General features: G+C 41.1%; 3 protein-coding genes across 6 annotated transcripts; 2 read left to right on the top strand and 1 right to left on the bottom strand.

Annotated features, from left to right (window-relative positions):
• Positions 1 to 203: 203 nt before the first annotated feature.
• On the top strand, positions 204 to 7,468 carry vsig10 (V-set and immunoglobulin domain containing 10). Its single transcript, XM_018740504.2, has 9 exons — positions 204 to 391; positions 632 to 949; positions 2,864 to 2,917; positions 3,600 to 3,881; positions 4,173 to 4,457; positions 6,070 to 6,183; positions 6,437 to 6,449; positions 6,922 to 7,064; positions 7,293 to 7,468. The coding sequence occupies exons 1-9, from the start codon at positions 328 to 330 to the stop codon at positions 7,373 to 7,375; spliced, it is 1,356 nt and encodes a 451-aa protein (XP_018596020.1). The 5' UTR covers positions 204 to 327; the 3' UTR covers positions 7,376 to 7,468.
• Positions 7,469 to 8,810: 1,342 nt separating this feature from the next.
• On the top strand, positions 8,811 to 15,114 carry wsb2 (WD repeat and SOCS box containing 2). 3 transcript variants are annotated; one of them, XM_018740536.2, is made up of 9 exons: positions 8,811 to 9,556; positions 10,963 to 11,162; positions 11,249 to 11,466; positions 11,915 to 12,046; positions 13,543 to 13,643; positions 13,936 to 14,117; positions 14,385 to 14,483; positions 14,685 to 14,801; positions 14,885 to 15,114. In XM_018740536.2, the coding sequence occupies exons 1-9, from the start codon at positions 9,536 to 9,538 to the stop codon at positions 15,090 to 15,092; spliced, it is 1,278 nt and encodes a 425-aa protein (XP_018596052.1). In that variant the 5' UTR covers positions 8,811 to 9,535; the 3' UTR covers positions 15,093 to 15,114. The 3 variants fall into 3 exon arrangements, with proteins under 3 accessions (XP_018596052.1, XP_018596053.1, XP_018596054.1); XM_018740537.1 differs by lacking the exon at positions 8,811 to 9,556 and adding an exon at positions 9,872 to 9,888; XM_018740538.1 differs by lacking the exon at positions 8,811 to 9,556 and adding an exon at positions 9,912 to 10,599.
• A 698-nt stretch (positions 15,115 to 15,812) lies between these two features.
• rfc5 (replication factor C (activator 1) 5) lies at positions 15,813 to 25,296 on the bottom strand. Of its 2 annotated transcripts, XM_018740540.1 has the most exons (11): positions 25,155 to 25,296; positions 23,316 to 23,380; positions 23,086 to 23,222; positions 22,185 to 22,264; positions 22,015 to 22,088; positions 21,120 to 21,279; positions 19,379 to 19,460; positions 19,036 to 19,165; positions 17,865 to 17,942; positions 16,586 to 16,640; positions 15,816 to 15,925 (listed from the first exon to the last, which is right to left on the bottom strand). In XM_018740540.1, exons 1-11 carry the CDS (start codon positions 25,199 to 25,201, stop codon positions 15,829 to 15,831), a joined length of 1,005 nt encoding a protein of 334 aa, XP_018596056.1. In that variant the 5' UTR covers positions 25,202 to 25,296; the 3' UTR covers positions 15,816 to 15,828. The 2 variants fall into 2 exon arrangements, with proteins under 2 accessions (XP_029112413.1, XP_018596056.1); XM_029256580.1 differs by lacking the exon at positions 23,316 to 23,380 and having other exon boundaries at positions 15,813 to 15,925; positions 25,155 to 25,184.
• Positions 25,297 to 26,501: the final 1,205 nt, after the last annotated feature.

Raw genomic sequence — 26,501 nt, 5'->3', positions numbered from 1 at the left:
CTAATTTTGGAACACTCACAATATTTTTTCCTGAGTGATAGGAAATGGGATCAACTAAATCATTCAGGAAAGTTGAAAACGATGCCCTTTGGGAGTGGCAGTGCGGAGACAAAATGTACACAAGCAGCGCGCTGTACCTTTAAGACCACAAGGTGTGTCTCGATAAATAGAAAGTAACCGGAAGAACCTGTGGTGACAGAACAGGTACAGTATGTGGCAAGAGCCGCACCTGCTCCCCAGAGTGACACACGCAGGTGTTTAAGGCGTCCCTTGGTGTTCGGGTTCAGCCCGCGGTGTGATGGCTCGGTGACACGGTCCTGTACCACAATGACATTTACCATGAGGAGATCCCCGACCGCTACTCTCCTGTTCCTTTTACTGCACGCCACAGGTGAGCTCGTGCTCGCGGTGCACGTAACTGAAAATACTCGGTGGACAGTTCGTTCTGTTCAGGTAAACGAAATGAACGTGAATCTACATGTTTACATGATGAATAGGCAGGTTCTCGTTAGATTTTAATTAATTGTCCCAGTTGTATGACTTTCCTTGCTGGATTCATGAGTTCGTTTATTTGATGTTTACATTTTAAGTTTAAATTCTTCCCCTTATGCGGTGGCACCTGTCCGAACAGGTGTGCTGAGAGCGCAGCACGCCGAGACACTGCTGGGAACCTTGGGGGAACCGTTTAGGCTGCCGTGCCGCGCTTTCGTGGACAGTGGGAACTGGTCCACCGCGTGGATAGATTGGTCCGTGGACAATCGGGTTGTGGCCAATCGTAACCGTTCCACGCCGGCCGCGAGCGCGGGAAATGCGCGCCTTTCCGTGTCTGACAGCGGCTCGTTGAGCATCAGCCAAGTACGCGAGCAGGACGAGGGCTTGTACCTGTGCACCTGCTCACCGGCTGATCCCGCCTCGCAAAGCGCGCCCATCATCCGCCTACTGGTTTTCAGTAAGTTCTCACTAACCAGTAGGCCCCCCTCCGAACGTGTGTGTTAACCCCACGTTACTTCATTTAGCGGGCACTTTTCATTAAAGCGACTTCCATTGAACTCTATGTAGTGTTATCAGCCCACATACCTTATTCACCAAAGTGACTTACACTGCTAGATACATTACTTAATGGTCACTCATCCATACATCAGTGAAACACACTGTCTCTGTCACTCAAACACTATGGGGGAACCTGAACAGCATGTCTTTGGACTGTGGGAGGAAACACATGCAGACACAGGGAGAACATGCAAACTCCACACAGACTGAGTGGGGATCAAACCAATGTCCTCTCGCACCACCCAGATGCTGTGAGACAACAGCGCTACTCGCTGTGCCACAGTGTGCGTGCGTGCGTGCGTGCGTGCGTGTGTGTGCGTGCCCACGCGTGCTTCACAGTTCTTTTTTAAAAATTCTCATCAGTTCGTTGCTGTAAACAAACATTCCTCCTGCAGGGAAATCACTTTCAAACTGGTTTTGCTGGATTGCTGAGTGGTTACAGGAGTGTGTGTGTGTGTGTGTGTATGTGTGTGTGTGTGTGTGTGTGTGTGTGTGTGTGTGAGAAAGGACCCTATGGGTCTAAATTCATTCACAGTGACTGTTTTAAACAACTTCCTGACTATTATGAGAGACACACTACAAACCCCAAAGATTTTATCAAGTGTTGTAAAAAGATGTGGTAGGGGACACCCTGTGGTGTTGTAGCATTGCAACACACACTTCCAGAACCGCTTGTCCCATACAGGGTCGCGGGGAACCGGAGCCTACCCAGCAACACAGGGCATAAGGCCGGAGGGGGAGGGGACACACCCTGGACAGGACGCCACTCCGCCGCAAGGCACCCCAAGCAGGACTCGAACCCCAGACCCACCAGAGAGCAGGACCCGGTCCAACCCACTGCGCCCCCCCCATGCTAGCATTGCAACATCAAACTAAAAATAAGAAATATTTGACCACCACTAGTGTGTAGATATAAACTGTACAGAGCCCGTGGTAAATTAACTCAATGGTGATAATAATAATAATAATAATAATAATAATAATAAAATTACAAAGTTAAAATTAAGCTATACAAGCCATTTTCATTGTTATAGAAAAGAATTTTACAGAACCTAATCAATAAATAAATGAAGAGATATCAGTTTAGATTTTATTGTGTAGATAATAAAAAATGAAATTTTCCAGAAGCTGAGGAGCACTGGACTAACACTGGGTATCCACACTCACTCACCCATTTACACATTGTGTGCATGAATGAATTCTTCACCAGTCAAAATGATATTGGAGCTTGTGAAAATGAAAGATTTTTTTAAATGAAATGTACAACTGATTTAAAATTATTGTTGTTTCCAATTAATGAAAAATAAGAGCATTGCAGAGCAACAGACTCGTATTCTGTTAAGAGTGTACATTGCCTCACACCCTACCCCGCAGGTGGTGATATATCAGGTACAGTGAGTAATTGTGGTCTGTTGTAGTGTCTGAGCCGTATGTTTGGGCATAGGTTTGAGTCTGGCTAAAAGCGTAGGAGGTTTGCATGTCCTCTCCATGTTCGCAATCCAAAGACATGCACAAAAGAAGGCAATGGTAAATCACTTCTGTACCCTGCCTTACCATGGAAACCCACATGAGTAGTTGGCACAAGTTGAATCTGACTTAATGGCAATCACCCCAAGTGCTTTTTCTGATTGTGATTTAGTGGTAAAAATTAACTTACATTCCAACTTTGTGTCGCAGTTTTGTTTCTAAGTCAAGGAATCAGCGTAATGACTCTTTAAAAGCCTGTCTAAGGAGCATAGCTGACTTCTGATACAGACAGTATTTGATAAGTTGAGTCTTCTCTGGTTTATATTAGTATATTACATCTTTGCAGGGGATCCAGTCAATGTGACCACTGCAATCAAGCCTACAGATGTTGTTTCCAAAGGTATTCTTTCTGTCAGGAAAGACTCTGATGTTTCCTTTACCTGCTCCAGTGAGTCATAGCCCTCCCAGAACATGTCTTGGGTCTTTGGAGATGAAGATACCTTGGCTTCTGGCACCGAATCATCTCTTGAGTTTAAGCTGAACAGCATCCAGCCTGCCTATCAAGGAAGATACAGCTGCAAAGTTCAAAATGTGATATCTAATCATATTGCTGTAAAAAGCACTCAGCTGTTTGTATATTGTAAATACAGATTTGAGATGTTTTCTGTGTAAGTGCTGTGTGAGTTCAGAATAGGCAATATACATGTAGATGATTTAAAGTATACTAATTAACACTAGTGTGCAATTTTCATGTTAAAAAAAGAAATTGGGGAATAAAGTTCACTATCACGTATATATTTTTTTTTTCACATTGAAGATCAAACGCTTAAAAAATTCCCTTTCAGAACATTTTATACTTTTTTCTGAGCAAGTTCTTTTTTTAGTACCTGTTAATCTATGCGGCCTTTTGTTCTTAAATACCTTAAGTAATGCATAACACACATTTTTGTACCAAATTAGCTCAGAAACTTTGAATGAATATCACAATGTGGAACTAGTTTTGAGCGTCTAATTTGTATGAATCCAGTTGTTACTGGTTCTATTATGAGAATCTGACCTCAGCATTCCTCATTTTTCTAAAGCTGCTCCTAATCATGACCCAGAATGCTACAGTGCCACAGGAAACGACTCCTTCCATATCCTGTTGCACTGTACCTGGTCTGGAGGCAACTCAACACCCATTCTGCACTGGACCGAGGAACAGGGTCATCAATGGATCAGGGAGCCAGTCCTAAATAGTTCCGCAATGAGTGATATTCTAGAGGTGTCATTAAACCGATCCAAACTGTATGATGGACAGACATTCAAGTGCACTGGTCATCACCAGGAACTTGTTCAAGACCGTTCCTGCTCCTTGACTTTGAGTGAGTATCTGCTGCATATTACTTTGCTTTCCTGAGATTAAATCTCTGATAGTATGAATGGATCAGCAGGAGTCTGTGTGCTTGACCATGTGGCTTTTTTCCCTCCAAAATTTAACCATATGTATCAAGGTGATACTTTTTCACCTGCACACAAACATAAGAGTTAAGAGTGCATGATACATGAGCATTGTTCTGCCATGGAATTCTGTTCATCTTGACAAGGTTTGTAGCTCTATAATGGAATGCCAATCATCTGGGACACCTTTTCCTTTCCAACTGTTGCTGTTTCAGAGCAACCATTTCCTGAAGGCACTCCAATGGTCACTGCTGTGGTAGGGAATAATGTCACCCTGAAATGCATGGAGAGCACATCCCTTCCTCCAGCCACAACCACTTGGAAGAGGACAGTCCGGCAGGAAGACATTTTCCCCAGCTCCAAGTATGTCATCTCTCAGGAGGGTCCTACTTTCAGGCTCATGATCATCAATGTCTCCAGAGAGGACGAGGGCATTTACTTCTGCAGGAGTGAGAACCCCCTCCAGGTCGTTGAACTGGAGATCTACCTAACAGTGAGATGTAAGTGGAGCCTGCTGCTTTTACATTAATCTGATTCTGTTTCTCTTTTTTCTTTTGAATTTTACCTGGCTATTTCAGTGTTCCAATACAATTTCATTTTAAAACAGTACCTTATCCAGTAGATATAATCACCATATATTCTTGAGCAACATACCTTTTATGTGGAAACAAGGTTTTCTGGAATGCAGTTTAGCTGGTTGTCTCTCCTTTCAACGGTTATTATCAGCAAACGGTCGGTCTATAATGATGGTGAAGAAAAGAGTGTACTCCAGCAGACAGCAGTTTTAGACCCCACCTGCTACAAAACAACATGTAAATGAGATAGAGTGCATATTCTTTTTAATAATTTTGTATAAATTACATATTTTTATATTTTAGTAAAGTACTGAAATATAAAACACCAAGTACACTTCAGAAATGAAGCATTGTCACAAAAACAAATCAAATACCCAAAAAACACTAAATTCTAACACACGAAGAAAAACTTGCCCTCGTACTAAAATAAGATGGCATCCATATACTTTTAAAAGACCAGTTTACTTACACACACACACACACACACACACACACATTTTCAGAACCGCTTGTCCCATACGGGGTCACGGGGAACCGGAGCCTACCCGGCAACACAGGGCGTAAGGCCAGAGGGGGAGGGGACACACCCAGGACGGGACGCCAGTCCGTCACAAGGTACCCCAAGCGGGACTCGAACCCCAGACCCACCGGACAGCAGGACTGCGGCCCAACCCACTGCGCCACCGCACCCCCCCAGTTTACTTACACAAACCATATTAAACTTTCATTGCTACTGTCACTAAGGACACCAGATACACTTCCGGAACAAACCATCATTACATAACAGGTTAAACCATATCAAATGAAAAAGGACAAAATAAAATTCTAACAGTCAAATCAGAAACACAAACAAAATGCACACTCAGTGGCACATGTGTTTAGGCCTTCATTAGTAAGATCAAAATAACATGTTACTATAGACCCCGATCGACAAACAACTGCTTCAGTAATTTTGGTAAATTATGTACCCCAGTGATTGGATAATTTTAATTTTGTTAAATGCTAATTATAGTACAATTGTATGTTTGGTCTACATGCTTTTTAAATCAGCAGTTATTACATATCACTATGTAAATGATACCATTTCCCCAATTCATAAGCATAACATACTCCTAAGACCTGTTTCTAAAGAGAATCCTGATGAATCTGGATCTAAACTACAATTAATGGGAAAGTTCTCTTTCAAAGAATGTAACTGTCAAAGTTTGTATTTATTTTTTAAAACTCCATAGTTTACTTAAGCTTATATTATCATTGTGCAGCAGCACAGCCAGTGTAAAAGACCCACATTTAATTTGTAATGTAATGTGTATGATTGCATAGCAAGTTTAATAAGGTAGTCTCTTTCTGTTGGTTATGATCCAGGATGTCCAGGAAAACCTTGTGCATGCACTTCTTCCTTACATCTCAGCACGTAAAATTAATCCATACATGGGAAATTAATCTGATCCTCTGTGCAAAGACAAATGTGCATGATTTGACAATGAAGCAAACCGTGAAATATATGGCAGTGATTTTGTGTCATTTTCATTTGCAGCTTCTGCAGCAAACACTGGTGCAATTTTTGGGTTGTTCATAGCTGTTTTAATACTCGCTGTGGCAGTTGTTGTTGGTACAGGAGCATACCAGAACCGTGACAAAATTTGCCTGGGTAAGATTATAAATTATCTCCAGTACATATTACTGCTGTAGCACAACTTCTGACTCAACTATTTTCAGATGCTGAGAAAGTTGTAAGTTTCCTAAAGAAAACATAATCATTTGCCTTTCATTCATACTTTTGTTGTATTTCTTATTTACATTGATCATGTTGAATTTATCAGAAAGTATTACAATCCTGTACATTATATTAATTTTGTTCTCAATCATACTGGTAATTAATTGATTTTAACTTTCCATTGTAGGTAATACTTTTAGGTGAGTAAAATCACACGTTTATGACTTTTTTCACTGTATATGATAAGCATGTGGGAATGTGAAGAAATAACTGGAATAATTATACATTTTCATATCATATTACATTTCAATACACACACACACACACACACACACACACACACACACACACACACACATCATCTAAAACCACTTGTCCCGTATGGGGTCGCGGGGAGCCGGAGCCTAACCCGGCAACACAGGGCAAAAGGCTAGAGGGGGAGGGGACACACCCAGGATGAGACGCACCCAGGATGGGAAGCCAGTCTGTCACAAGGCACCCCAAGCAAGACTCAAACCTCAGACCCACCGGAAAGCAGGACCCAGTCTAACCCACTGCACCACCGCACCCGCGTTACATTTCAATATCTAATGTATATGCATTTAGACAGGTAAATGTTCCATATGAATTAAAACAGTATTGACTGAATTTAAGGATTGTCTTTCTTTATAGTAACATTGGAGAGGAAAGAAATGATGAATTGACTCTTGTGGAATCAGATGAGGATGAGCTATTTAATGACTCCGTTACTAGGATAACTACTACAGCAAATGGTCACGCCACTTCCCTTGTACAGATTCACAGTTTTCCATCCAGTAAGTAAAACATATTAAATGGATGTCAGAATTAAATGTGATGGTATGGTGGAAATGAAGTGCTGAGATTAACATTGTGCATGTTTCAGAGAAAGAAAAATGTATGTATTCTGTCAATCAGCCATCAGAACCCCAGTACCACTTCACTTTCTCTTAATTTACCTTTATTTTTAATGTTCTATGCCTTAAAATAATCATTCTGATGCAAAAAAATGCTCCCTTTCCCAGGTGATCATGAAGATCTAGCTGACCCTCAAACAGAGGCAGAAGAAACACCCCCTTCACCTGACCAAAAAGTTGACAATTTTTAGAATGCGGTGTTTTACTAAACTGATATTTTTTATAACAAATGCTTTTCTTTTAGAAAAACAAACAAAGAATTAAATAATTGGTCTTTGACTATACCAAAGTGTTTTGGATATTAATTATACAATTTTTAAACTAACATTCCCATTTTAAAAGGATTTTCTGGGTAATTTTATCTGTTATTTATAATCTTTTGATTGTTTATGACTATGTGGAAAGTTCAGATATTTTTAAAGTATATTTCTATTTTAGCACTGTAAATACTCTGCATGAACTGTTTCGTTCTTGGCTGAGCAGAAACAATATTTTGTTACAGCTATTGTTGCTGTAGTGTTTCATAATGAAATTCTGGTGTATTTGGACCTTCATATGATAAACAATATTTGGAAGTCCTCAGGTCACTCAGTGAAATAATTAATCGGATTATGATTAAGATTATGGATGTTGAGATGTATTTAAAATACGTATATAGTGCACAATAACAGAGCTGTAATGGAATAATTTCAATAGATGTGGGGATTAGTCACTTTAATACCTTAAAACATTTTCTGTAAGGTTGCATCGTTAGTTACTTTAATGTTCACCTTTGCATGCATATATTATACTGTTGACCAGTAGCGACAGTTCTGTTTGCGTGTGTTTGCGTGCGTGCGCGTGTGATATGGTCACATGCCAGCTAGGTAGCTGAATCGTGCGTTTTGATTGGCCACGATCAGTCGGCTGACGGTGCTGAATTCAGGTGGGTGGCTCTGGCCAGTGGGTTCTGATTGGCCATGCTTGGTCATCTGACCCAGCGGAACACAGGTAAGTATGTCCGGGATGAGCGAACAAAACTTGAAGCAGAAGAGAGGGTGGCTGTATTGAACTGTCACTTGCGCAGTACGGTTCACAGGCTGTATGCGTTGACTTCCGACACGTTCATTACTGGATCCGTGTAGCTGGTTTATTAAAGCTATAATTTATCAGCATTTTTGTTTAATTTCCTATCTGGACAAACTTTGTACAATCAATAGCTAGGTAGGTAAAAGGAAGTTAAAATTGAAATTTATGTTCGCCTCGTATCATTCATATCTCAACAGGATATTATTATTTATGTCGCTTAACTAAAGAGTGTCGCGTTAAGCAAATAAACTTACTGATTTTGGGCCAGATGGATATTTCTCAGGCGTAAGTACCTTGATCAAGAGATCATGGTAACTAAATACTAGTGTGGAGTGGCCTTTGAGCAAAGAACCCTCAGATTTTAAGTCCAGTACCTATCTCAGACTCACTTTATAGAAAGTTGTAATAATCCTATGATTTACTGTTGTCAAATCCCAGTTTCAGGGAATCTACCAACTTAAACATTGACACTTTTTTCTCCAAAGCAACTTACATTATCAAGCTGCTTACAGTTTATTATTGTATACCACTTTTTTTTTTTTTTACTTTATCAATTCAGTTTAAGTCCCTTGCTCAAGTCACAAGTGTAATACAGCAGGAGTTGGGATTCGAATCTAAATCCTTCTAGTTGAAGCCGTCAGTTCTAACTAGTTTTACACTCACCTGATGCCCTAGCTATGTACAGTATTTGACCCATGTACGACTTGGTATCTTTACTCGAGTATCTCACACCTTTAAATACCTTGCTCAAGCTAAGCCAGGGCTCTACAACAGCGTGGAACTGAACCCAGAAATCATCGGCTGACATCCATTTCTTTTAGTTTCGATCCATGATATTCCCTTTTCCTCGTGAAATCAAGGCAAAATAGCCCCAGTGAATAGGCAAAATAAGAATAAAATAAGACGACAAACGCGCCAAGGAGCGCCGCACACATAGCGGACAGCTGTCTGTCTGGGATCTTTCGTTTGCCGGAGGACTGTCGCGGGAGCTGAGCGGCGCAGAGCACGTGCGCGTGTCAGGTGATTCTATGAGGAAGCTTCACCGAGGGAGCGCTCGTGCCGGAATCTCGGGACAACGCAAGCGCCTAACTGTGCGGTAATTTATACGACACACGTATGCTTGACTTTTATTTATTTAAGTTCGGCTATAAAGAAAACGAAGTGGCCCATGTGCCTGAAATAAGAGGCAGAAGGATGCAGGCTGGGAGCGTGAGCAGCTCGTGCCGAAATTACACGAGCCGAGGGGCTGGGACGTGGCGCTGAGCTGAGGACGAGGTCGCCCGATGATGACCGCGCGGGGCCAGGTAAGACGCGCGCCGCAGAGCAGGAGCGGGAACAGCGCGCGTTCATGTGACGCTGCGCTGTTTTTACACCCACACGCTCCATACGTTCGCGGGCGGTGAGGCAAGAACGGAGCCGAAGGGAGCATTCCCCTCCGTTTATGATGAAACACAGAGCTGCTGGAGCGGACATTCAGTGTTTCTCACTCATCTGAAGGATTCACAGCCCGGCTGGTAACACTTACTCCTCACTTAGGTTAAGGTTGTGAGTGTATGTGACGTTTATTCATTGAGCTGACGCTTTTCCCAGGCATTACATGTAACACAGCTGGGTAATTTTACTGGAGCAATTTAGGGTAAGTACCTTACTCAAGCCTTGTACTACAGCTGGAGGTGGGAATCGAAGCTGTGACCTTTGGATCAAAGGCAGTAGCTCCAAGGTGTGTGGTGGTGAGATTGGCGTCCTGGAGCTAATAACAAAGCCATATTGAGTTTATCTGTCTTTACAGACAAACCAGGATGACCTGTGTCTGGGAATTCCATACAATCTATTTGCAAAGGCAGCATGATTGAACTCTTCATACAGCAAAACAGGCCAGCAGTCATGTTAAGGCCATGAAGCTTTCAAAAAATATGTAGTAATAACGGTAGAGTGTATCTGAACAAAACTTGCTTCTCCAATTATGAACGGTCAGCTTAAATTTCAAAAACATTGACTTCTTCATGTTTGTTTCCTAAATGTTTTGTTTGCGGCGTAGCCACCGTAACCTGTTTCTCTCCGATCAGCAGTTAGATGGCAGTAAAGCGCACCCAGCCCCAGTGGGAGTACGAGTGTGTGAGTTCATCAGCTGAGCTCCTTCCCCCCCAGTGTTGTTAATGCATACGCAGCGTTCAGTGCTCATTTTAACAGCGGCAGTTAGAGAATGAGTCCCGTTGCCACGGAAACCAAACTGGGGGAGTCATGCATACAGCTGAAAGTGTCTGGAGGATCAATAACGTTGTCCGCCACAGACGTGTCAGAATTCTATAGGAGTTGGATTGCTTTTTTTCCCCCCTGACCAATTTCAGTTGAGTTTTAATGCGGTTCAAAGTTAAAGGATTTTGCAGAATATTTTGCAAATCCATTCTAGCTCTTTGTGAGATATCTATACACCTTAACTACCTTTACTGGTAAATTGAGGAGGGTTTGTAATTTATTTGCATTAGTGGTGAAAGTGACTGGAATTGCTGACAAAAGAAGCACAGTCTGGTGTCAGTTTATTTTATATGAATGTAAAAAATAATTTTCACTCTATGTAGTGAAATGTAGACTCAGACGTGTAAATTTATGTATGTAATCTTGAAAAGTATTTTCAGAGGATTTCAGAGGAGTACATTTTCGGTTTAGCTTTTACTGTTTTTGACCCTTTCTTGAATTCTAATGTTGTCAGAACACCACTACCTTCATGGTCCCAGGAGCATCTGCTGATGCACTGATCACAGAGCTGAAACCTATCCGCCCACCCCCGCTGGATGGACGTGCAGGGTGTGAGACCTGGAGTGTCCAGTTTTCTCCAGACGGCGAGTACTTTGCCTGGTCCCTGGGACACGGCATTGTGAAGCTCCTCGTCTGGCCACTGCAAGATGTCGAGTACATGAGCCATTTAATTTCTAATGCATCTCAAGTGTCACCTTTCCTTAGTGCAAAGTGCAAGGTGTTGCTTTTATTATATCCAGACAGAACACACCTTCAGTGCTGAGCACCACTGCAAGGAAAAGGGAGAGGATGCTGGATTGTGGGCACACCGTGTGGAGTTTAGCTTTTGGCCCCTGCACTTCGAAAGCTGCACGGCAGGCCAAAGTCACACGGGAATCTTGTGATCAAAGTGCAGCAACTCTGCTCCTTGCTACTGGCCTTAAGAACGGGGATATTAAAGTATGGGAAGTGGCAACAGGTGAGTGTTATAAGTTTATTGTGGTTCGTTCATGTTTGTACTCATAGCTGCTTGCTTTGTTAGTGTTTTTGAATTCCTGGAATGCTTTGTGTGTACAGAAGGTGTGTCTCATTGAGTTCCATGACCATAAAAATAGTTCTTGGCGAAGACCCAAAACTGGTTAACTGACTTGTGTAGAAATAACAAAAAAAAAAAAAAAACTAGATTTTTACCCATAAAGGCATTTTAAGAAAATATTTTCTTTTAGCCAGACAAGACATCCATCTGGTTCCCTAAAGCGGGCAGTAAAATTACAGATTCTTTTCTTCAGTCTTTGTACATACTACTTGCATTTGTCTGGTGTTATTTCTTAAACCAGTGCTGTTATTTACAGTGGTAAAGCCATGTAATACCTTCTCCAATACTAGAAGGTGCAGATGCATTATGAGGAGATTTGTTGTCTTCCCAGGCCACCTGCTTTTTAACCTGTCAGGCCACCAGGGTGTCGTCCGGGACATGGTCTTTACCCCGAATGGACGCCTCACACTCGTGTCTGGTTCCCGTGATAAGACCTTAAGGATATGGGATTTGACAACAGCAGGTGTGTAAATAGGTGGTCAAGATTGGTAGGGCTGTGCAAACCTTGGCCACGCCACCTTAGCACACCTCAGCACACAGGGTAGTGCTGTGCCTGCCTCTGGGTAAAGGGCTGTTCCAGGGCCACAGAGAAGGTCACGCTTGTCCTCCATATTGCAGATTCCCCAACCCGGTGGAGCCTGTTTTGAGTATCCGGCCATCAAATTGATCGTCATGAGGACGAGAGCTTTTTTTCCACAGTGGGAATACACCAATGTAATTTTTTCCTCTGAATATTCTGCTGTATGAATAACACTAATGAAGTGTACATGACAGTATGAGAAGTCTTCAGTGTATCACTTGCGTGAGTTATGATGGCTATCCCATCAACCTTATTATATTATTTTTGAGTCCAAACATTTGGTCTTAACGTGTAATGACGACTGCTCCATCTGCTGTGTGATGCCTTGTGGCAGCGCAGCCGCCAGATGTTGTCGTGCTTCTTGCTGACTCTGTGTGTTTATCAGCAGCTGCATTTTATTTACAGAATGGCAGTGTCATTTGTGATTCTATTCAAGTTAATGTTTAATTAAAGTGGCTAGCGTGTGAAAAAGTGAGTGTTCTTGTGGTGCAGAGAAGAAAAGGTGAAAGATTACAAAATGAAATTGAAAGTAGTGCAGTTCGAAAACAGCCACTAGTGCAGTGGTTAGAGCTGCTGCCTTTGGACCTAAAGGTTGTGGGTTTGAATCCCTCCACCAGCTGTAGTACCCTTCAGCAAGTTACTTACCCTAAACTGCTCCAGTTAAAAAAAAAAAAAAAAACCCAGCTGTATAAATGGGATAAATAATTCTAAGTAGCTTCATGCTGTAAGTCACTCTGGGGAAGTGTCAGCTAAATGTAATGAAAAAATAATATGGCACTGAATATATATTCTGCTATTATTTTAACAGCAATTTATTCTATTTTAACATTGACTCAGTTCTCCCCTGACTGCTTAAGAGCATGATAAATGCCTAAATGTTTAATAATTTTGTTTAGAAATTGTAAAATAATGGATTAACTGTTATGCAGCTACCTGTGAAATGTATACTAGTTCATATGGTGGAATGTTAGATTAGTGACTGCATCCAGATCACTCCTTCTGTTGATGTAGTGCGCTCTTTGCTTTTTTTTTCCTCTGAGATGTACGGTGCTTTTGAGAACTTTTCTCAGAAAAGCATCTGCTAAATGATTGTGTGAAATTAATGGAAAAATGAGCCGTTTTACAACATAGCATTCGTGCGTGTGAATTGTTCATATATCTTTGTACGTAATACAGTATAAGGGGACTTTCAACTAGCAATAGTCGACTAACGACGGGGTAGCAGTATCGAAACCCTTTCATAAGTCAAGGATTGCCTGTTGCATTGTTGTTTAATGCAGTTAACTTTTTATTTTTTGCATATCCCCATTAAAAACATTTGCCAAGAATTCCAGAGATTAAGAAATAGGTCTTCAGGCCCTTTGCTCTGTATTGTGCAGGTAAGAACGTCCATGTCCTCAGCGGCCACACAAGTTGGGTGTACAGCTGTTGTGTTTCACCGGACTGCAGCATGATTGCCTCTGTTTGCAGGGGCAACCCTGTAAGTTCCCTTTCCAAAATATGACACTTTCCAGATTTTAAAGGTAGAGTTTAAACTAACAAACCCAACCTTCTGTCTGGTTTTGACACTAGTAATGTTAGGAATAAAGTGTTCCCTTTATGACAGTGTATCGTGTGCCAGCAAAACATGGTGGTTTCAGATGAACTGAAAGTCACATTTCTCCATCTAAAGCTCTTTGTTCTTGTATTTTTTACCTTTGTCGCTTGAGCCTCTGCTAAACAAATAACCAGCTGGAAAAAGTAGTAAGTGGGTCTGCTGTGTCTCTGTCTAGAGGGTGTACTTATGGAGTCTGCGCTCACACACGTTCATGAGGAACCTGCAGGGATTCTCGATGTTCTTAGTGTCATGTGACTTCTCACCCGATGGTGCACTGTTGGCCACGGCGGCCTTCGCCACAGTGTGGGAGATTGCCATCTTTGATCCCTATTCAGGAGACTGTCTTGTCACGCTGCGGTACGGAGCTCCACTTTTCTGTTATTGGTTCTCTACAAATGGCCTTATTTCATGATTCAATAGCTATTGTAAGCCTTCTATAAATTTCATTCTACCAATGTACAGAACAGTATCCTCCCCATACATTGAGCTTTTATGCCAAGTAATTTACTGTACACTTGTCTATAGAGCTACATACTTCACTGGTGCAGTTCAGGGGGTCAAACAGCAGTCCACACGTGTCGTAACCGATTTTTTTTTTTTTTTTTTTTTTTTTTTTAAATCTAGGGACTGTTCATACTGCGATCATGAGATGATGAATACGCCAATTAGAGCTGTGTGCTTCTCCACCGAGGGCTTACATCTTGCATTTGTTACAGAAGACAGGTAAGTCCAGTATAGCTCAGATGTTTGTCTCCCTTCACAGAGGAAAGCAAATGCTCAAATGTACTCCACAGTAACCCAAAATGGTAAAGCTAGACACAAATACAGTATAGGTGTGTGTATTTGCATATCTTGTTGTACAGCAGATTCTTTATCGTAACAGTTACACCCTAATTACACATCTGATTCATTACTTGTTTCTAGAGCAATACGGATTTGGGAACTAGGACAAGAACGTCCCGTGATGGAAACTGATGTCCTTCACTTCTCCAATGGCCTGTGCTGCACATTCCATCCGCAAGGGGGCGTTGTTGCAACAGGGTAAACTGACCACCCCATTTTGAGTACAAAAATTGAACAGTTGTGCTGCAGCACAGTGGACTTGACCAGTGTTGATGCTGCAGGACAAGAGATGGTCATGTGAAGTTCTGGAGGACACCGCTGCTGGTGCCTAGCCTGAGCCACCTGAGCCGCATGTCTCTGCGTTACAACATCTCTACGCAGCAGGTGATGGCACTACCCATTCCCAACAAGATAAAGAACTTCCTTACCTATAGAAACCTACAGGGTGCTCAAGAAGCACGCTGTGGTGTACACAGTACATGCGACTGACCCAGGGACTGCCAGCCACAGGTGGAAGGATAGTCATTAGCTTAGTGCTTGCAGAGTTCCAGCTAAAATGGTCTGGGTTCAGTTTCTGGTAGAGGCTGATTTCGCTAATACGTGACCTAAGCTGCCTCAGTAGGCACCTGGCACTGTAAAGGAATAGTCTGTGTGTACACACAACTTATAATGAACTTGATGTTTATTATTTGGAAAGGGCCATTTTATCCAGGGACAATGTGTATTTGTTCAAAGAACTGCTCATTTGGAGCTGAGATCAAATATGCAAACTTTACCTGCTAGTAGATTTACTTGTGTAAAGGTGAATTAAACACTGAAGGTCTGTTTAAATAAACTGGTTTTTATACCTTCATTTTCAGTTAAGATTCTGTACATTCATTCTAAATGAGATTTGAAGGGTAGTACCGGTCTACCTGGGGCTGCCTTGTGCATTTTTAGTCTACATTCCACTATTTACAATGCCTTATTTTCAAAGAAAAACCAAAAAACAAGCAACTTGCCCCACATGAGTGATACCACCCAGCTGATACTGCCTTGGAAATACAATGAAGATGGCACTTAGATCAAGTTATGTTGTGGAACTGAATTCAACTTAGCACTCAAGCCCTTAATACCATTCAAGCATTTATTGCAAAAGGATTTGTATGCACAGAACCATTTAAAGGGTCAGAAAACTGACCAAAAGCAGGATTCCCCCCCCCAAGTTATGACCACAAGGCAGTGTCTACGCATCAGCAACCATAATGTCCCGAACTGACTGGAAAGCAGCAACCATAGAGCTCAGCTGGATCTTCTCACTGGTTCCAGAAGCTAACCTGTATCTAAAGGGAAAGAACAGTGACTTGAAACACTTATGGGCTGAATGGAACATTTCACAGATTTTTTTTTAAATTAACATTGTACCCTCCCCTCAGAATCACCCTGAAAGGATGGCATTTTAGACTGATGTAAAAATTTTAACTGATCTGTAGTTGACACAGGTAGAAGGTATATGTCCTACTGGCTCTTATTGCCTCCACTTGTGCAAGCTGGCTTATACAAGCATGTATACCTACAAACTAATTTCAACACGCTGCAGTCTGGTTAGAAGGGTGTTCGCAGATACAGAATGCTGGTAGCTGAAGGACACAGACTTGAAAGCAATCTTATACCCCTGTACCCACTTTAGGTAGGGTTAGCTTAGCACTGTTGCAGATGCTTATTGTCACACGTGGATTATCGTTCACAACCAGATGCTTTCTTTGCTACAATGCACCATTTTCTTACTAAAGCTGAGAAAAAATGTTTGGGTGGGATGTTTTTCCTCCAGAACAGAATTAATTCAACAAGGGGCTGAATATGTCCCACAGTGTTCTTGGTCCATGCTGGTTTGACCATTTCACATAGTTTCTCTTTTTGCAGCAGCAGCACATTCATGCTGCTAACATGTTCCACCTTCTCTCAAAGATGTTTTATCGGTTTGCAGAACCAGAATGACTTACTCAATGTCTGCCAGTTTAATGAGCAAGCCCATTCGGATGGATGGTGGGAAGTCCACTATTTAAAAAAAAAAAAAAAAAATCTGGTTAGTTTAACAAGTTCAACAGCTTATGAATACAAGGAAATAACTGAACCCCACAGAAATCCCTGATTACTGCACTACTGCAGCAGTTCTATGGTTTGAAAAAGGCCCAGTTATTTTAAAAGTGTTCTGGAAACAGCAAAGTTCCCCTGTAATTGGAAGCATTTAAGCAAACTCGGACAGAAATCGCAATTGCTTTCATGCCAAAAATCAATGTCTATGACAGATACTTTTAACACAATTTTACTGTTACTATAAGAGCAGGAAAGGCAGGCCTGGGCATAGTTCACTACAGGTGTTGTTACTGCTCTTGGCTTTTCTATTCCACGTAGGCTGTAAACAAACCCATGCCCCCCCCCCGAAAACTTTCCTGTGTAAACTGAACTTTGATCCCAATCACTGTTGTGCCAAAGTGTGGCTTTTACTGTCTTTTCTGTAACAAGCCAGGATTCTGAGAATACAGCCTGGGTGTCATTCATTGCTGCTCTTGCCAGCAACAAGGCATTTATTTCAGCCTTCTTTACTAAAAGCTGCAGTGGGAAAACAAAAGTATTTCATGTTTGGGAAGGGGGGCTATGTAATCCTAGCAAGTGGTAAAAACAAAGCTTAATATTTAATAGTAGGATTATACACAACATGATAAAAAGGTCTCCAAACAAATCCCTTTTTTAAGCCTGAACTTAGCAGTACTGAAGCACGCTGCACTGTCTAATGCTGGTAAACGGCTCCTCCTACAATAAGAACATCCTGTAGTCATGGCAACCAAAAGGGTCTCCAGGGAAACCAGAGCAAGAAAACATCTAGCGTCACTATGCAGATGGTGTCAAATTCAGGTCTAGGTCTCTTATGGGCATTGCCCTGCAGTCGGCTTTATTAAACCTACTGCAACATGCTAATTGCACAATTCAGGCTGAATTGCATGCAGTTCATTTCAGTACAAAATAGTGTGAGTAGCAGATAGAGAGTATGTATTTATATGATACAGACTAGATACCAGAACCACACTAATACATAAACTCAAAAACCTTTTTCTTGATAGTGTGTCTTTTTAAATTGTATACACAAACACTAGAGAGTGCAGTTACTGCAAGTTCTGAAACAGCAGACCAAGGGAAGATGTGCTGGGAACCTCTCCATAGAGAAGTGTTTCCTCTGGAGAGAAGACTGTGTTGCACCCATGAGGGGCTCTCCTGCTGTACCTCTGTGTATGAGGAGGTGGACTTCGCTCAGGATATCTTGCAGTGCCAAGCCCTTGAGCGTTTTCAGGTGCAGAATTTCTGGGAAGGAAACATGTTAAGGACATCCACCTGCCAGATAAATGTGAAATTAATATAAAGACAAAGTTATGTCAATTTTCATGTTGCATATTAACGAGCCTCAGATTTAAGCTGCAGAGACAGAATGGATCATACATTGTCACAATTACTGGGTACAAGGAAAAGTCAGATTTCTTTTGCTCCAGCTCCATGCTCAGTTTAAGCATTATTTTAGATTGGGCCTTTAATTTGGTTACTTAAAAATAATAATGCAACCCTCCATTGTACAAATGGTTATTGATAAAGTGGGAGGGCACTACAAAAGCAAAAGGCCAAAATAAGGTTCCTGTGCAATAGATTAATTCTTAACTCGAGCAGACATGTTAAGAGCAAATATTTCTCACATCAGTCATTCCTTTTGCATCTCTATCACTGAATAAAAAAAAAAAAAAAAAAACTCAAATGACCGTGGGGCCAAGAATAGGACTACAGAACACAAAGTTCTCCAAATGCCCTTGTACACCACTACTGTGCTAATAGGGTGGTGGGCTTCCAAGTAAGTTTGTGATGTGTCAAGGGAACTTTTAATAGAAAGTAACACTAAGAGTGATTGTGAGATATCAACACCAACAGAGTGGCACAGGAAACCACAGTCTCAAAGAAGTGGATTGCTGGTATTGCTTACCATTAAACTGCCATTGGCTTCATGTACAAATTGGTAAGGGACAGAGCGCATTATGGGATTAACTGAATTCATGAATCTAAATGTTTTGAGCTTCTTTCAAAAGAATGTTTTAAATACATCTGTTTGGAATGATGTAGCATGTAATACTCTCATACAACTATTTCTATAAAGTGGTTATTTCACCCTTTATAAAAACACAGTTGTCCACTTCCCTAAAATTGTGAACTGTTGCTGAAAACTCCGGGGCAAAAGGAATAACTTCGGCAAGTATGATCAAAGTTATATGGTGGGATACTGAAGGACTCAGTCCAGTGAATCAGTGAAAAATGTTTAATTTTTTTAAAAACAGGAAGAAAAAAAAAAAAAGTGGATTACATGCACATTTTCTCATCTTATTTCACAGCCACGCAGCAAGGGGTTAAAGGATACGCTTATATGCGGAAGTGAAGTCCTTGTTCAGGGCCCAGTCCAGAATGTTAGCGATATCAGACTTGAGTGGATGGCCTGTGCAGGTGTACACCGTGTCCTCGGTTACCTTCCCGTATGCCATGCTGGTGCTCTGAAATGATGCAGAAGAAGTCTATTGGGATAGCCGACAGCATAGTGGTTATGACTACTGCCTTTGGATCCAAAGGTCGGAGGTTCGAGCCTCACCTCTGGCTGTAGTACCCTTGTGCTAAGTCGCTTTGCAGAAAAGCATCAGCTAAATGAGTAACTAAACTACACATGCATGGCATAGGGAACATGAAGAGCACATACTACATTTGCATACCTGTAAGATGTTCAGTGCTTTTCTCATATCTCCTGTGGATAACATGACAACAGCCTTCATTCCCTCTGGTGTTATGTCAATGCTGCAATCATAAATTCACTGATTACATATATTTACATATACTAGCTAATTTCAGTGAACATATAAAATGAATGAGTTAAAGCATCGTTTGATTTTTATGCATATCGACGCAGGGTGACACACACACACACACACACACACAGTGGCTTTTTATATTGATCATTGCAGACTGGACTTCCGAATTTAAATGACCTCAACTGATTTTTCTAAAAATCTGCATGTGTTTAACAAAGTTGGTTAAACTTGCTTTGTAACTAATGACTAAACACTGGTTTGACACAAAGCACTGCTGCTCACCTTGCTGGCTATTTCACTGCGCTGAAACTACGAGAAGTTTAGTTTATTATTCCACACCGAGGATTAAAAGTATTTCTATTTCAGTGTTTAAGAGCGTAGACCTCTAAATCATGAGTCAACGGTTAACATACCCAACTCAGATTGCCCCAATGAGAATATACAAATACACATGGTCCTCTACATATGATAGGGTTATCTGAACAGAACCCTATGTTAATTCAGCTTCATTAGTCAAAAATCCTCTTATACTGTATTATAAGGGTATGTAAAAGCATATATAAGGATGGGAATTTTTAACATTTAAAATACATAATTTTTATATGTTTAAAAAAATAGGATATGCAGTACTGTGCAAAAGTTTTAGGCACTTGGTTGGGGGGGGGGGGGGGGGAGCTGTAACGTGAAAATGCTTCCAAAAACAATGCTCTTAAAACTTCCTACAAACCTTAGTAACCATCCATCATCAACAACTGCTTGAGACAAGCATCTCCGTGTGTGTGTGTATTTTTTTTTTTTTTTTTTTTAAAACACACATAACCCTTACTGTAATACTATAAGTTTTTGCAAAAGGAATGCTAGGAAATCTAGAATATGCTCTTTCCTACTGACACTAATGCGCACGCGCACACACACACACACACACACACACACTCTGAAACCGCTTGTCCCAAATGTGGTCACAGCATACCGGAGCCTAACCCAGCAACACAAGGGTGTAGGGGGAGGGGGACACACCCAGGATGGGATGCCAGTCCATCACAAGGCACCCCAAGCAGGACTTGAATCCCAGACCCAGCAGAGAACGGGGCCCAACCAAACCCGCTGCGTCACTGCATCCCCCAACACTAATGCAGAAGACATTAAATAACCGCCTAAAACAAGTATTTTTGGGAAACATCTAGATGCCCAAGACTTTTGTACAGTACTGTATAACTATTAGGATATAAGCAATTAAGCATGAATGCTCCATAGAGCATATACATTAGAATACAGTAATGACAAATGAAAAAGCAATTATGAATACTGTAGTTAAATTTGCTAGCAAGCAAAAAAGTAAATAAAACTAAACAGACTGCAAACAAGAAGTGTTGAGAAACACAACTGATGCTAAACACCTGAACACTCGAAGACCTAAGCAATAAAATGTAGATGTCTTATGGCAGCACAGCCAGCTGATGTTATTGTACAGCAGATGGAGAGGTTGTCGTCTGACGTTACGACCAAATGGATGGAATTGAAAATATAATAATGTTTATGGACATCGGAGTGGCAAGTCTTGTATAGGTCGTAACCTGAGGAAAATCTATGTCCAGCATAAATAAACAAACTGTGGGAGGTAGTAGGGATGTTCCAGGACACTTGCCTCTCCTGCTGGATAACATGCTCCAGTCGTGGGATGATCTGATCTTGGGACAAGGGGCCAAAGCGGAACCTGGTGCATCGTGACTGAAGGGCAGGGATGATCTTGGAGAGGTAGTTGCAGATCAGACAGAATCTGGTGTTCTCTGTGAACTTCTCAATGACTGCAGGGAGAAATGCAGCCCAAAAGACATTTCTGCTGCTGGAATCAATCTGAACTGACACCACACAAGTGATGTACAGCTTTAATTAATTGATCAGTCATTTTGACTTCTATTGTGATGTGCAATGTACTGTACAGACTACTCACTTTACTAATAATAAACACAACTAAATACAACAAACAGCTCAAAGATGGACAGCTGGTATTGTAGTGGTTAGAGCTGCTGCCTTTGGACCCAAAGATTTCAGAACTGAATCCCACCTCAACCTGTAGTACCCCTGAGCACAGTACTTACCATAAATTGCTCCAGTAAAATGTATAAATTGTAGGGAGCATAAAATTTCATCTATATTGTGTGTTCAAACTTTTCATTCAGCTTTAAAAAAAGATGCAGCTGGGGTTCAGTTTCCTTTCAAGTGACCATTAAAATGCAGTTCCTGCTAAATCTGGATTAAAGCACCAAACATTTACTTTTATGCACTGGGCAGGTGGTTTTCTCCAAAGTGAATTAAAACAGCTAACTAAAGTGTCTGCCAACACCCATAAATTCCACAACAAATCCTGAGGCCTTCAGGATTGCTGGAACTCAATGTAAAATGGAAGGCAAAGGCTAGCAGGGCTGACTAGGTTTTGCTAATTTTTAATAGTTTAGGACTTGCAGTTGACGCTCAAGCTTCCAGTGCGAAACCTTGGCCATTTGGTGCTCAGCATGAAAACAAGCAAAGCAGATGGTTACCTCGTCTCAAAGCGTTCTGTGCATCCTGGGTCATGGCATCAGCTTCGTCGAGTATAACCAATTTGAAACCCTTCCTGGGGCAAAAAACAAGGACACACCAGAATTTGTTAATGGAACCATGAGATGTGAACTCAGGAAGAGGGATGATGACAACAAAACACGGGTCTCACTTGAAAATGGTCCTGGTACTGGCAAAACTCAAGATGGGTCCTCGTACAACATCAATTCCTCTGTCATCTGATGCATTCAGCTTTTAAAAGACAACAATTAATGGCAAAAGCTTTCCCCATTTGTCATAACATGAAAGGACATCTACAGTTCCTGTAGTAGCAATTTTCACATGGATGGCACGTATACAACTAACTTCGGCATTAATTAGCTTTAATACCTATTTTATTGCCGTTTTCTTTCAGCTTTTTTCTTTTTGGGTGGTTTTGTTGATGTCTTGTTGCATTTAACAACATGTTTTTTTTCTTTTTTGTGGAAAAATATTGCAGAGGGTAGTGCAAGTACCTCACAAGTGCCTGGGCTATGCAACTAGAAATATGTTCAATCCCTGTCCTGTGTGGAATTTGTATATTGTTCCAGTGAATCTGTTTCCTCACACAACCCAACAACATGCATTTCAGGTAAACCAATGACTTTACATTGTCCTTAAGGTGTGAATTGGAGGGTTAAAATGCTCTCATCTGTAGATGAGTACATAGGTAATTTAGTAAAGTAACTAGCCTTGCAAGTTGACTTGGACAAATGACATCAGCTAAATATAGGATACAATTTTAAATTAATCTTTTTTTTTTTTTTTACTGTAGAGAACTCTAAGAAGCTGCTTTTAAATGGGCTAAAGTTTATTAGTTTACAATTAAAATGGGCACTTCACAGAAGTTGCCAATTTATTTCATTTAGCCTATTCTCTTAGCACTGACAGTTTGAAGAACTTTGAAAACTTTTCATAAACCAATTACAGAAATGCCTACAACAAATGCCTAAAAAGGTAAGAATTTACCCTGTTTTTTCTGGGATGCAATGGATTCATAGCAGTTTAAATAAAAATACAAAGAAGGAGGTTACCTCCAAGACCATAGAATTAAATTCTTTATCTTTATATAGTTGCCGGGCACAAGCCAGAATGGTGGAGGTCTTTCCCGTACCAGGAGGTCCATAGAAGAGGAGGTGTGGAAGACGGTCTTCACTAATAAACTTTTGAACTGCAACAAATTAAAAACCATTTGCAATAAAAAGATCAATTATTCAATTTCAGTCAATTTTACCATCTACTCATATCTAGGTAGGCCGCATACTTGTACTCAGGATGTCTTGATGCGAAATCAGGTCATCCAGTGTTTGTGGTCTGTACTTCTCCACCCTGCCATGATGAGAAAATGAGGGCAATGACCCCATAAAGCATTTCAACAAAAACACAATGAATCAGACAGTGCTGAGATTTGTTAGGAGATACAACCAGCAAACAGTAAGCAGCAAGACCACAAAAAGGTCACCACCAGTCATAAACAAGAAGAGCAACTCAAAATGAACAAGCAAAGAAATGCAAAAAAATGGCAGAATGATGGCACAGCAAGTGCTGCTGCTGTCTCACAAAGTGACCAGTTAGTACTGACTAGTAGATGCTTAGTATCTAATAATATAATGAAAGACACAGTGTCTTTTTCTCTAATGTGATGAACACATTTGTATTTTCTTTGAGATGTACGTCGCTGGAGAAAAAGAATCTGACATGATTACATGTAAATGTAACTAAAAAGTCTGCTCATTGTTGCCCACCATTTGTGCACTGGTTACAGTCATGTGCTGAAAACTATACTGTACTGCAGCCCTGGTAGAAATCTCTCACAGAGTGCTCCCTCTATAGGAATAATCTGTTTTAAAACAAGTACTGTGGACAGGAGGTGGTGTTGTGGTTAAGGACACGCACCTGTAACTTGAAGGTTGCTTGCCCAAGTCCCCATGGGACTCCTCTTAGGTCCCTTGGCCAGGGATTATTTCCTAAATTTTTCTAGAAAGTATACAACTGCAGTGTATTTACAGAAGGGTGCAAATTTTAAGCTTTGTGTGATTAGAAATGTAGCAGTAATGATTAAATATTTTTAATTAAGTTTAAAGGGGTACTTTAATGTTTTTTCCCCACATATGAAGCCGTTCAACATGTTCACGGGGCAAGTACTGAAAATCATTGTCCCTAAAGGTTGCAGATCTGTGGCTGCACTTTTTTTATATTTCATTTAGCAGACACTTTTCTTCAAAGCAACTTCTGTTGAACAGTATCTATCTAGTGTTATCAGCCCCCACCTTATTCATCAAGGTGACTTACACTGCTAGATACACTACCTACAGTGGGTAAGTCATTCATACATCAGTGAAACACACTCTGTCACTCGCACACTATGGGTGACAGTCACCAATCCACCTTAACAGTATGTCTGACTGACTGTGGAAGGAAACCAGACCATGCAGAGGAAACCCGCAAAGACAGGGAGAATGTAAACTCCACACTGAGCAGGGATCGACCCATGTCCTTGCACCACCCTTAGCGCTTGAACCTAAGGCTAAGTACATAGCTAGCTCCTTTCGAACTAGATCACGAGACGAGTTAGCTGCAGACACATGACATTATGATTTTTTACCCGAATCGACGATTCCTATACTGTACAGATTTAATTTTGCTGTCAATATTTCTACCACTGAGTGAGTTATTGGTACTACAGAGGAAATTTCAAGTCTTCAAGACGTTCAGCCTTTCACCTCAACTGCTTTTTCAGTTCTAACCCGCCGGCGACTTCAGTTCAGGACAACTTAGTTTTCCACTCGACGACTGACGGACTGACTGACTGAGTGAGTAAGTAAGTAAGTAAGTGAGTGTCTTGCAACAAAAAAGCAGGAGTTCAGCTGCGTATTGAATGCTTCTCATGTTGTTAGAGAACGTGGCGTGGGTTTAGCAGTGTACCACGGTCCGGACTGAACTGGCACACATTTTTTTTTTTTTTTAAAAAGTGCTCAGAAGTCTGCGGTAGCTAGCCTTAGCGTACCTGCTGCAGCTAATTTCAAACAACGGTTGCAGAAGCACCTCAGGTCTCTGAGTTGCTACCCCTTCCAACTCAGAAAAGCAATAACAACAGTCTTACCACGGCAAGTTTCTAGAAGGTAAGGACGCTTTGCTTGTGGACGGCATATTCTTTAAAAAGAATAAGTTTGATAATCTTTCAGCACAACGTACTTCCTACCAAATGCTGTTGGCGCGCTTTACCAGCATGAACTCAGCGTATGCGAACCAATCGCCATGTAGTAAAAATCGCTTGACGGCAGAATGATATCCAATCAGGGTACGAGTCTACTCACTAAAGGCGGGGCTTTGTAAAAAGGAAAAATGCATCCAATCAACGCTGTCAAGTTTAGGCACCTGAAAAAGAGCAAGCTTAAGGTATTAATATCGTATGTTCAAATTGTGCAATTAAAAATAATAAAAATACAAGTATTTCTATCCAATCAACGCAGAGGTTCACACACTGGAGCCGGCGCTTGCTTAAAATATCGGAAAGAATAACTAGTCTAATGGGGAAAAAAGCTCATTTCCCATTTTCAAAATGATTTTGAAAAGATAATACAGAAATATAATTAATAATGTTATGCAGATGATAGGGATACATGCTTTTTTTCTGTCTTGTTTTCTCGAAAAAAGGAGAAAACCTCAAGCTTCTTTTCGAGATGATAAAAACAAGACAGAAAATGTTGGCTTCAGTACCGAGTCTCAGTCTGTTTGCGAATGCGTGTTTCCACTATCACAATGGGAAAAAATTAGATGGCTTCTGTTGAAACGCTGCCCATATTTAACTTGTATTCAAGAAATATGAAGTTTATTCCTCACACATTTTTGTCTCTGCCCTCAGCGACTTTAATTTTTTTTTTTCGTTTGCGCGGGGACAACTTCAAAGTGAGCGAGCGTGCGTGCTGTTTGCAAAGCACGACCGTTGCGTTGGTCTGGAAGAGCGACACCTGAGGGGACCTGGTAATTCAGTAGAAGAAGAAGAAGAAGAATTACAAGAAAAATCTGACAGTATTCTGATAATAGCTGTCCACCTAACGTTAAATACAAGAAGTTGTGTTTTAAGAAAACTACACTTTTTTTTTTAAAATCATGTCAACCGTTAACATATTACCTACAGACAGTGCTGTGAGAAAAGTATTTGCCCCCTTCCTGATTTTTTTGCATATTTGTCACAGTTAAATGATTGAGATCATCAAACAAATTTTAATATTACACAAAGATAACCCGAGTAAATACAAAATGCAGTTTTTAAATGATTTCATTTATTATGGGAAAAAAGCTGTCCAAACCTACCTGGCTGTCATGGTCGGGTCTGAAGGAAGCGGCGGACCCAAGTGCAGAGCGGTAATCGTGGTGGTGTCTTCGGGGAAATCCAAGAGAGGAGGTCAGAGGACGGGCAAAGGGTCTTCGAGGTGCGAATGTCGTA

This window comes from Scleropages formosus, chromosome 12 (genome assembly GCF_900964775.1).
Source record: "Scleropages formosus chromosome 12, fSclFor1.1, whole genome shotgun sequence".
NCBI lineage: Eukaryota > Metazoa > Chordata > Actinopteri > Osteoglossiformes > Osteoglossidae > Scleropages > Scleropages formosus.
Note: the sequence above shows the minus strand (reverse complement) of the source record. Positions and strands in the feature narration are given on the sequence as shown.

Bases quoted from the DNA above. Each gene is read 5' to 3' on its own strand.
- vsig10 (XM_018740504.2), top strand. From the start codon at position 328: ATGACATTTACCATGAGGAGATCCCCGACCGCTACTCTCCTGTTCCTT. The intron at 392-631 runs GTGAGCTCGTGC...CTGTCCGAACAG, and splicing joins CCTTTTACTGCACGCCACAG to GTGTGCTGAGAGCGCAGCAC. The intron at 950-2,863 runs GTAAGTTCTCAC...ACATCTTTGCAG, and splicing joins CATCCGCCTACTGGTTTTCA to GGGATCCAGTCAATGTGACC.
- wsb2 (XM_018740536.2), top strand. From the start codon at position 9,536: ATGATGACCGCGCGGGGCCAG. The intron at 11,163-11,248 runs GTACATGAGCCA...TATTATATCCAG, and splicing joins TGGCCACTGCAAGATGTCGA to ACAGAACACACCTTCAGTGC. The intron at 14,484-14,684 runs GTAAGTCCAGTA...ACTTGTTTCTAG, and splicing joins GCATTTGTTACAGAAGACAG to AGCAATACGGATTTGGGAAC.
- rfc5 (XM_018740540.1), bottom strand. From the start codon at position 25,201: ATGCCGTCCACAAGCAAAGCGTCCTTACCTTCTAGAAACTTGCCGTG. The intron at 23,381-25,154 runs GTAAGACTGTTG...TCATCATGGCAG, and splicing joins CCTTCTAGAAACTTGCCGTG to GGTGGAGAAGTACAGACCAC. The intron at 15,926-16,585 runs GTAAGTCATTCT...CTTTCCCTTTAG, and splicing joins ATTAAACTGGCAGACATTGA to ATACAGGTTAGCTTCTGGAA.